Consider the following 11864-nt stretch of genomic DNA (forward strand, 5'->3'; position numbering starts at 1 on the left):
GTGGGACTATGAGGTTGGAGGCGGTGGATGGGAGATCCCCCGAGGTGATGAGGTCTGGGAGATGATGGTTTGGTGGTGGGGGGTGGGGTCATGGTCAAGGGGGCAGTAGGAGGAGGTATCTGCGAGCTGGCGTTTGGCCTCAGCGGTGTAGAGGTCGGTGCGCCAAACTACTACCGCGCCTCCCTACTGTGGTTTTATTTTATTAAACACTTCTGCATGTGAAAACATTAAAAAATAAATAGAAAAATGCTAAGGGACACCTGGACACAAAATACAATGTATTATTTCCTAAGCTTTAAACTAGGAGGTGTGTTATACAAAACCCTAGTTAGACTTCAGTCAAAGTATTGCGAGTAGATCTGGCCAACATACCTTAGCAAGGATGTTTGCGTCCTGGGTGAAGTTAAACACAGCTTTACAATGATGGTAGTTGAGTTATGAGGCGTGTCACAAAGATGGTCCCTTTTCTTCTAAAAGCTGTTCCTTGGCGCTTTCTCTCTCTCTCTTTTCTGTCCTTCACCTTCAACCTGGAAGCATGTGTTCCATTTATTCTGGGTTTTAAAGGGAGTTTCCTTAGTAGGATTGTTGTGTGTATTCGGAACAGCATAATGAAGTCTAGCTGGATAGCTTGAGTTTCATCGGGTTCTTTATTTTGTTCTTTGTGTTTCATTGAATAATATTGTGAATACATTCTTTGACTGTTTTAAAGTCTGCTAGTCAACCTAGCTATCTTACTCTGGGTAATGTTCACTACACTTACCGGAACAAATTGCAGTTAGTTCATTCTGCTTAAGAATGTTTTGAGTGGTCTGGCCTAGTCCATTACAGGCGATATTAGACAAATTAGGCTTTTATTATCGAGAATTTAGAAGATTAAAATGTGATCAAATTGAGGTTTCAGGATATTAACAGAAATACAGGGTAGATAAAGATAAATTATTTTAATTGGTTGAAGATTCGAGAACTAGGGGACATAGTTTAAGAATTAGGGCCTGGCCATTCAGGAGAGATGTTGGAAAGCACTTTGACATGCAAAGAGTAGTGGAAGTTTGGAACTCTGACTGCCACTTGAGGAACAATGTTAACTCAACTGGGATGGCGAAGTTTTTATTAACCGAGGGTGTTAAGGTGTATGGGCTCAGGGTAAGCCATATGGAGTTATGCCACAAAGCAGCCATTTTCTTATTGAATGGTGGAGAAGTCTGAAAGGGCTGAGTTGGTAATCCTGTTCCTTTGTGTGTGGGAATATGTCAGTGTTTGTGGGTGGCTATCTATGTGGAAGTTCAAGAATCACTTGTATGACCACAACACTAGTAGTACTGTTAAATATGTTTAAAAATTGATTAGTCATGCCAAAACAAAATCAATTAATGGAAGGGTGCCAGACTGGAATAAATAAAGCAACTTGCTTCCTTGTAAATGCCATTGCAAGACCTATAAAGCAATTTGGGGTATAAAGGTTAACAGCAGTTAGGTTGTTTAAATTGGACCTTGAATATAATTTATACAATAAATTTGTATTGAATTTGGTGAGTTACAGTGGCACTAGTGCGTGTAGTTTTGGTCGTCTGTTATGGAAAGGTAATTAAAGTAACGGTGAGCATTCTAGTACGTACTACAGGTTGAAACTAAGGTTGAGAAGCATTTGTTATGAAAGAGAAAGGACTTGAAATACTAGGGCAAGTTCTTTAAAATAATGAAGATTATGACTTTTTTTTAAATCATGAGGAATTGTGCTAAGGTGTCAAGAGAAAGATACTTTTTCTTGTTATTGAATCACTAATAAATTGACACCAATTTCACATCACTCTCCTAAGTGAGAAGAGAGGTTCTCCTGAATAGTGTCCAAACTGCTTTATATTGTTCATTGTGGCATGTGGAGAATTTTTTATCATATTAATGACTTGTGCCTTTTGGATGGTGCAGTGACTTTGGAGAGTCGGGAGCTGAGTTACTTCAAAATTCCCAGTGTCTGACTGGCGCTTACAGTCACCATTATGTAGCTGTTCCAGTAAATTTATCCTTGGGATGTCGATGGCATTGCTGCTGAACATCAGGAGGAAATGTTTAGATTCTATCCTGTTGGAGATGATCATCTCTTGGCACTTGTGTGGCGCAAATATCATTTGCTGCTATCAGTCTGCACCTGAACAAACTTGATTGAGTTTTTTGAAGAAGTAACAAAGAAGATTGATGAGGGCAGAGCAGTAGATGTGATCCATATGGACTTCAGTAAGGCGTTTGATAAGGTTCCCCATGGGAGACTGATTAGCAAGGTTAGATCTCATGGAATACAGGGAGAACTAGCCATTTGGATACAGAACTGGCTCAAAGGTGGAAGAAAAGCAAATCTTAGCAGGACTTATACACTTAATGGTAAGGTCCTAGGGAGTGTTGCTGAACAAAGAGACCTTGGAGTGCAGATTCATAGCTCCTTGAAAGTGGAGTCGCAGGTAGATAGGATAGAGAAGAAGGCGTTTTGTATGCTTTCCTTTATTGGTCAGAGTATTGAGTACAGGAGTTGGGCGGTCATGTTGCGGCTGTGTAGGACATTGGTTAGGCCACTGTTGGAATATTGCATGCAATTCTGGTCTCCTTCCTATCGGAAAGATGTTGTGAAACTTGAAAGGGTTCAGAAAACACTTACAAGGATGTTGCCAGGGTTGGAGGATTTGAGCTACAGGGAGAGGCTGAACAGGCTGGAGCTGTTTTCCCTGAAGCGTCGGAGGTGACCTTATAGAGGTTTACAAAATTATGAGGGGCATGGATGGGATAAATAGGCAAAGTCTTTTCACTGTGGTCAGGGAGTCCAGAACTAGAGGGCATAGGTTTAGGGTGAGAGGGGAAAATATAAAAGACACCTAAGGGCAACTTTTTCACACAAAAGGTGGTACATGTATGGAATGAGCTGCCAGAAGATGTGGTGGAGGCTGGTACAATTGCAACATTTAAGAGGCATTTGGATGGGTGTATGAATAGGAAGGGTTTGGAGGGATATGGGCCGAATGCTGACAGGTGGGACTAGATTGGGTTGGGATATCTGGTCGGCATGGACGGGTTGGACTGAAGGGTCTGTTTCCTTGCTGTACATCTATGACTGAACGTTGTCCAGTTTTTGCTGCGTGCAGGTACTGACTGTTTCAGTATCTGAGGAATTGCAAATGATTTATGGCAATCATCTGCAAATAATCCCACTTTTGACTATGTGTTGGAGTGAAGGTTATTGCTGAAGCAGCTAAAGATGATTGGGGGTAGGGCACTATCTTAACTCAGTGATGTTCGAAGACTGACTTCTAAGAACCACAACCATCTTCTTTTATGTCAGATGCAGGTCCAAGTAGTTGGTAATTTGCCCCCAATTTCCATTGACCAATTTTGCAAGGCTTCCTTGAATGCAGTAAAATGCCGCTTTGATGAGCAGTTATCAACTTTACCTCTGGAATTTAGTTTTTTTGGCTGTATTCTGAATACAACTGGATAAATGTGAAATTATGCACTTTTGATTGATTGATTGATTAATTTATTGTCACGTGTAAAGAATAAAGACACAGACTATTTTCTAAATAGGGAAAGGCTTTTGAAATTTGAAGCACAAAGAGACTTAGGAGCCCTAGTTCAGGATTCTCTTAAAATTAACATGCAGGTTTACTTGGCAGTTAGGAAGGTGAATACAATATTAACATTCATTTGGGTATCTGTGGCAGTGTTTAGAATATACAGCAGAGTGAGATAAGTGGAGGACTCATCAAAGACTGTTGAACCTTTGACTTATTCCTTTATTTTCCTAAGTTAAACTATGAAAGACTTCAATATAAAGTATTATCCATTTGTTTATTTTTCTATTATTTGATGAAGTAATGCTTAACTTTCTAACCCTCATTTCTCTTTCTACTTAGGTACAAAAAAACTTAGGTACAACGTTTTTTTGTACTTAAGTAACTTGGGACCTAAGATGGCAACATGTGTGGCGACATTATACACTTTTCACTGCACTTCTGTACTTGAGTACACGTGACAATAAAATCTAAAATTAAAATTAGAAATTAGATTAAATTAATTAAAAATTCAAGAGGGCTAGAATAGAAAAGCAGAGATGTGCTGCTGAGACTGCATAAAGCTCTGTCAGACCGCATTTGGAATATTATGAGCAATATTTAGCCCTATTTCCAAAGAAGGATGTGCGAGTGTTGGAGGGGGTCCAGAGGAGGTTTACAAGAATAATCCCAGGGATGAAGGGCTTGTCATATGGGGAGGGGTTTGAGGACTCTGTGTCTGTAGTCAATAGAGTTCAGAAGGATGAGGGAAGATCTGACTGAAATTTACGGAATACTGAGAGGCTAGATAGAGTGGATGTGGAGAAGATATGTTCACTAGTGGGAGAGATTAGGATTTGTAGGGCACAGCCCTGGAGTGAGGGCTGTGGAGGCCAAGTCATTGTATTTAAGATAGAGATATGTAGGTTCTTGATAAGTAAGGGGATTGAGGGTTACAGGGAGAATGGAGTTGAGAACCATATCAGCCATGATCAAATGATGGAGCAGACATGATGGGCTAAATGACCTAATTCTGCTCCTGTATCTTATGGTTTGCACCAGATGAAACTGAAATTCGCTTTAGTTCCAGAGCCGATATTGGACCGGGGTGGACAAAGTCAGAAGTCACACAACACCATGTCATAGTCCAACAGGTTTATTTGAAATCACGAGCTTTTGGAGCGCTGCTTCTTTGTCAGGTACAGTCACACTGAAAGCCCCGAAAACTCATGGTTTCAAATAAACCTTTTGGATTATAACCTGGTGTCATGTAACTTCTGCCATGGTCCCAGAGGATTATAGTGTGCACACTCATTACAGAGAGGCAAAGATGTAATGAGGTCTGGAACTAAGTCATGCTGGAGAAGCCCAAATTGAGCATCAGTGAACAGGTTATTGCTGAGTAGGTGATGCTTTATAGCACTGTTGCCAAAATCTTCCATCAGTTGCTGTTGATTGAGAGTAGACTAATTGAGCTCTAATTGACTGTAATGAATATTTCTTGGATTTTTTTGAACAAGATGTACCTTGGCAGTTTTCATATTGTTCAGTTGATTCCTCTATCTTAGTTTCCTCTGTCTTTCCTCCTCTGTGCTTTCCTCCCTTTTCCTCTTTCCCCATTACTTCTCCTCTGTCTGTTTTCTTTCTACCCACTCTTTTTTTAAACTTTGTTTCCTTGCATCCTTTCTCTTTTTCAATTCTCATGCACACAATCTCTACACTCATTTTCCTTCCCTCTTTCTCTCCACTCACCTCTTCCCTCCTTTTGCTTTCTCCTTTATTCATCTTTCTCCCCCTCAATCAGTGGGTGGGCTTGAATGTGAAAAGCAGTATTTGGAGAAGAGGTGAGGATTTCAGAGTTATTTCGTATGGGTGGGGAAGCCATTAGGCGAAGTACTTACTTTGGAGGATTCGCAGTAAGGTTAAAATCAACTAGGCAAAAGTGAGGACTGCAGATGCTGGAAGCCAGAGTCTAGATTAGAGTGGTGCTAGAAAAGCACAGCAGGTCAGGCAGCATCTGAGGAGCAGGAAAATCGACGTTTCGGGCAAAAGCCCTTCATCAGGCATCTGCAGTGCTCACTTTTGCTGAATTATTTACTTTGGTGAAAGGCAGAGTTGTTGATCACAAATAAATTTGACTGGCATTTTGATATTAATTATGAATAATATATCTTTGTTTTTTATAGATTCTTTTCCACTTGATCCTATTAAAGAAAATTATGTACGTCAAGTGAGGGATTGTATTTTTTCAGCAGTTCATCCAGAGCCTTTCACGTCAGCAATTAAGCTGGTCGCAGTTTCAAAGGTTAGCACATGGTTTTCAATAAGTGTCTCTATGTTGAAACAATGTGTCATTTAAATAAATAATTAATTAATTACATTAATGTTGCCTGTATACTGAATAAAACTGGAGGTTTAAGTTGTATCTTTTATAAACTTAGCATGGATGTAAAATTTAAATCATTATTTTGCAAATACTCTTTTTAATTCCTATTTTTATGTATTTGTCTTCTTAGAAACTGACATTCGAGGGGTGCATCAATTCTTTTTTAGTATCACTTCTCAACTAGTCACAAAAAAAGAACAAATCTAATCAGTTTGATGATTTTTAAAAATAATACATTCAGGCCATGTAGGCATCATTGGCCAGCCATCCTTTATTTGCATCCTTAATTATGCTTGAGCTGTCTTGTTGAACTGCTACAGTCCATTTAGTGTAGCTTCGCCCACTTGACTGTTAGGGAGGGAGTTTCAGGAGTTTGACTCAGTCACAGTAAAATGATACAGTTCCATCTGCCAGTAAGTTCTGAAGAAAGAAATATTAACGCTGCTTCTTTCTTCACAAATGATGCCAGACCTGCTGAGTTTCTCCAACATTCTTTGGCTTTGCTTCAGATTTCCAGCATCTCCGTATTTTGCTTTTATATGATATAGTTCCATGTTGGGATGGTGTATGGTTTGGAATCTCGGAATCACAGAATTGCACTGGATCTCTGAGCATTTGAATTTAGTACTAATCTCTTGCCTTTTCCTCACAATTCTGAACTTTATTTCTATTTAAGTAATCATCTAATGCCCTCCTAAATGCCTTAATTAAACATGCTTCCAGCATAGGCACATAGAGGGGAACCTTTCAATAGTGGTGTTCCCGTATACCTGCTACCCCTTATCTTCCTAGGTGCTGTCTGTTTGGAAGGTGCATCTAATGGAGTCTTGGTGAATTTCTGCAGTACATCTTGGGAGTGGTACACACTGTTGTCACTGTTTTTTGGGAATTAATGTTTGTGCATTTTCCTGGATGGCATCAAGCTTCTTGAGTGTTGTTGAAGCTGCAGCAATCCAGGCAAATGGGCAATATTCCATCACTTGTGATTAAGACCTTGTAGGTAGTGAACAGATTTGCGAGTCAGGAGCTGAATTATTTGCTGCAGGATTTACTAACCTCCGACCTATTCTTGTAGCCATAGTATCTATATGGCTAGTACTGTCAGGTTTTGTCAATAGTATCCCATAATGTTGATAGTGGTGGTTTAGCAATGGTAATGCTATTGAATGTCAAGAGAAGATGGTTAGATTCTCGCTTGTTGGAGACAGTTATTGACTGGCATTTATATGGCACAACTGTCACTTTCTACTTGTCAGTCCAAGCTTCGATATTGTTTAGGTTTTGCTCCATTTGAATAAGGACGACTTCAGTATCTAAGGAGTCAAGAACAGTGCTGAACATTGTGCAATCATCAGTGGACATTCCTATTTCTGACCTTGTGATGGAGGAAAGATCATTGATGAAACAGGTGAAGATGGTTGGGCTTAAGATTCTACCTTTTGGATCTCCTAAACTGATGTGCTGGAGCTGAGATGATTGACCTCTAAAAGTCACAAACATCAAGGTGTGACTCCAGTCAACAGTAATTCCACTTTTGCTAGGGCTCCTTGATGCAACATGGGGTCAAATGTGGTCTTTAAGTCAAGGGCAGTCTAACCTCAGTTTTGGAATTCTGCTCTTTTGTTCATGTTTGAATGAAAGCTATAATGAGTTCAGGAACAGTTTGGCAAAACCGAAACTGAGTGTCACTGAGCAGATTATTATTAACAAATGTTGTTTGATAGCACTGTTGGTGACCCTTTCCATCATTTTACTGATGCTGAAGAATGGACTGATGGGCAGTAATTGGCCAGGTTGCATTTGTTCTGCTTTGTGTAAAGGCATAACTGGGCAATTTTTGACATTATCAGGTGGATGCCAAAGTAGTGGTACTGTAACTGCATCACTAGGGGCATGACAAGTTCTGGAACTCCAGTCTTCAATACTATTGTCAGAGCCTATACTTTGGTAGCATCTAGTGCTTTCAATTGTTTCTTCATATGAAGTGAAGTGATTCAAATTGGTTGAACTCTGGCAACTGTGATGCTGGGGTCCTCTGGAAGTGACTGACCTGATCATCCACTCAGCACTTTTGGCTGAAAGTTGTGTCAAATGCTTTAACCTTAGCTTTTACATTGATGTAGCAAGCTCTCCCATCATTCACAAAGGAGATGTTTGTGCAGCCTCCTCGATTGTAACCAAAATAAAAATTGCTCAGACCTGTTCTGAGGAAGGGTCATTTGTCCTGAAACATTAGCTCTGATTTCTCTCCACAGTTGCTACCAGACATTTTTTTCTATTTTTATTTCTGATTTCTAACACTTGCAGAGCTTTTGGTCCTCCTCGATTGAGTTATTTAATTGTCCACAGCCATTCAGGACTGCAAGTGGCAGAATAACTGAACTTGGATCTGATTCATTCTGGTTAATTACGTAGGTCTTCGTCTCTGTCTGGCTTAGCATTAGAAATAATTCAGCCAGGTTTTTTTAGTCAACAAAGAATGAGTACTTCATTTCAATTAAAACCTAAACAAACCTGCAAAGATTATTGATAAACATGGTTTGTCTATGAAGATAGATATAACTTAGATTGTAACATTCCCAAACTTACATGAGGCAAATATAGGTAACACAGTATGGTCAAATACATCAAATGGTGAATGTGATCAAGACAGGTCCCACAGATTTCTTAGCAAACATTACTGACACTGTTGGTCACAAATCTCATGAAAACTTCATAATGGATTCCAGTTGTTCATCTTTGATGACTTGGTCTTGAAATCTTCTCAAAGGCTGCTCCTTTATATGGGTGTGTGTTCCCCTGGGTTTCAAAAACTGCACCCCTGTTCTTGCAGACACAACTCCAGTATGTTCACAAACAGCAGATTTCACCAAGCCCTAAGATTTTTGCCTGAGCTCAAATTTTGATCAGTTGCAAAAAGCAAATAATGCTTGTGGGTTTTCTTCACCCTCACTCATTATTGTATTTTCCACTAGTGGCGCATGGCCTCTTCTGAGCTCCCACATTTCCCGAAACTTTTCTTGAGCCCTAACCCCAACACTTTGCTGTACCTACTGATTTCTAGAATTTCTTCCTGTGTTCTGATTGTGTAGTATGCCTTTTCAGCAGTCCAGCTAAACTATTCTTTTCTGTATGGAGTGAATTTCTGTCTCTGTCTCTAATTCCAATTGACTGTGACCCAGAAACTGTTTCTCAGTCACTCCTGAGATTTTTTTTTTCAATTGAATTTACATTTCATGATCTGCCATAGTGTGATTTGAGCCTATGTCTGGGGTTCAGGGTTGCTTGGCAAAAGTGAGGACTGCAAATGCTGGAAATCAGAGTCTAGATTGATTGGTGCTGGAAAAGCACAGCAGGCCAGGCAGCATCCGAAGAGCAGGAAAATCGACGTTTCAGGCAAAAGCCCTTCATCAGGAATGAGATTGCTAGCTTAGTGATATGCAATACATCACCACTTCCCCTGCCTGAGTTTCTCAAATCAGGGATAATCTAAATGCAAAGGGAAAATTAATACAGTACTCCCAAATTGTGTAATTAATGAGATGCAAATACATGCAAATAAGCTTCCATCATCTGTGTCTGATAATTTGAGGAATCAGATTCACTTGATGGTGAGAATCTGATTTTTCAACTCTCGTCCAATCAAACCATCAAATTTATTCTCACCACCTCAGGTAGAGGAAAATCACGCCCTTTATGTTTTTACGCTGCTCATTAACCTTATTTACCAAATTCCACACATTCACGTTTATACAGAATAAACTTTGTTTAGAGATTACTACATTTTCTCTTACATTCTCCTCATTAAAATCTCATGTTGTCTTAATACAGGGCTATCTTTTCTAGTCCTTCATGCACCTTGCTGTTCCCTTGCTAATCTTAAATCTTGCTTCCCCACCCAATCTAAATTTGTTTAAACCCTTCACTGTGGCACTAGCAAAATGCCTTGCAAAGATATTGATCCTACCTGTGCTAATGTAGAACCTATTTTACCCATGTAGGTCTCAACTGCCCTAGAATAGGTTCCAAATATCTTAAGAAACTAAAGACCTCTCTCCTGCATCATCTAACCATCATGCTTTCATCTGATCTGTCCTAATTTCTATGCTTAATAACACCTAACATCAAGAATAATTTGAGAGATTATTGCCTTTGAGATCTGGCTTGCTAGTTCATTTCCTAGCTCACTAAAATTTGCCTGTAGGATCTTTTATCTATATTGATGGTACTGATTTGGACTGCAACCTCTAATTGTTTGCCCTTCTCCCTCAGAGTTTGTTGTAGCCACCAATAAAATCCTTGTCCCTGGCACCAGGAAGGCATATGTTATCCTGTATTTACTTCTGACACCACAGAAATGCTGTTCTCTCTCCTGCTAAATATCAAACCCTCTATCATTATTACTTTCCTAGTCTTCCTTCTGCCCACAGCTGGCCCAGTCTCACTGTCATGGATTTGGCTGTACACAACCTGCCATTCTCAACTAAATACTGGTCAGAAAGCAAGACGGATTCATGGGACACTTTCAGTCCTGCAGATCCAACACAATTGATGCCAATTGTTGGTCATGCTCTAAAACTTTGATCAGCCCTAGCTGTTGACACTGCCTGAACACATCATTTCCAGGACAGGGGCAGCAATCTTGTGGTTCCCAGATGAAGCATGATTTGCTTTGTACAGGACGATGATGCCCTTCCATGCCTCAATTTATTAGATTATTAAACTGAAGACTTAAATAAATTAACATTCACCAGACAGCTGCTTCTGATGCAAAGTAACTATTCAACATGTCTATTATTAAGTGATTTTCGTTGTCACTGTTATCAGTTTTTAAAAGAACAACATTGCATTTTCATAATATAAAATGTTGCAGTGTTTCAGGCCCTTGAACCTGTTCCATCATTCAATTTAGATAATGAGTGAACTGTATCTTAACTTAATTAGCTCATCTTAGTTTTATATTTTCAATTAATCTCAACAACAGTTTGCAATAAAATGCTTTCCTGATATTACCTGTTGTTGGTTTCACTCTAATTTGAAAGTATGCCACTTTCTCTGGAAACTCCCATCAAAGGAATTTTTTTCTCTGACTGTCTGTGGCATCTTTTTCTGCTAGCATGTTAAACACACCAAATTTGATAACTCACATAAACTTATATACACAATTACACATAAGTCTGTGGAGTCTGTTCTCATGAACAAAGAACATTACAGCACAGAAACAGGCCCTTTGGTCCTCCAAGCCTGCAACAGTCTATGTCCTCTATCTAAATCTGCTATCTGCTGCCTATTTTCTATGGATCTGCATCCCTTTGCTCCCTGCCCATTCATGTATCTGTCTAGATACATCTTAAATGATGCTATCGTTCCCACCCCTACCACCTCCGCTGGCAATGTATTCCAGGCACCCACCACTCTCAGTGTGAAGAACTTTCCATGTATATCTCCCTTAAACTTTTCCCCTCTGACTTTGAACTCATGACCCCTTGTAATTGAGTCCTGCACTCTGGGGAAAACGTTTCTTGCTGTCCACCCTCATGATTTTGTAGACCTCAATCAGGTCCCCCTTCAGCCTCCTCCTTTCAAATGAAAATAATCCTAATCTACTCAACCACTCCTCAAAGCTAGCACCCTCCATATAAGGCAACATCCTAGCGAACCTCCTTTGCACCCTTTCCAAAGCATCCACATTCTTTTGGTAATGTGGCGAAGAGAACTGTATGCAGTATTGCAAATGTGGCCAAACCAAAGTCTTATATAAATGTAACATGACCTCCATATGATATTGGTGGATGTGCAGGTGCCTACCTTCCACCCTACCAACCTTCACATAAACCAAATCATCCGCCGACATTTCCGCCACCTCCAAACAGACCCCACCACCGGGGATATATTTCCCTCCCCACCCCTTTCCACCTTCCACAAAGACCGTTCCCTCCGTGACT

The 11864-nt window shown here is 39.9% G+C and overlaps 1 protein-coding gene across 3 annotated transcripts in view; it reads left to right on the forward strand.

Annotated features, from left to right (window-relative positions):
• LOC122550062 (protein adenylyltransferase SelO-like) overlaps positions 1–11864 on the forward strand; it is a 113654-nt gene that overhangs the window by 2862 nt on the left and 98928 nt on the right. For all 3 annotated transcript variants that reach the window (XM_043690538.1, XM_043690536.1, XM_043690537.1), the window contains exon 2: positions 5720–5838. In XM_043690538.1, coding sequence (XP_043546473.1) covers positions 5720–5838 — 119 coding nt within the window. The remainder of the gene's footprint in view (positions 1–5719; positions 5839–11864) is intronic.

Source organism: Chiloscyllium plagiosum, chromosome 5 (genome assembly GCF_004010195.1).
Source record: "Chiloscyllium plagiosum isolate BGI_BamShark_2017 chromosome 5, ASM401019v2, whole genome shotgun sequence".
In the NCBI taxonomy this organism is placed as follows: Eukaryota; Metazoa; Chordata; class Chondrichthyes; order Orectolobiformes; family Hemiscylliidae; genus Chiloscyllium; species Chiloscyllium plagiosum.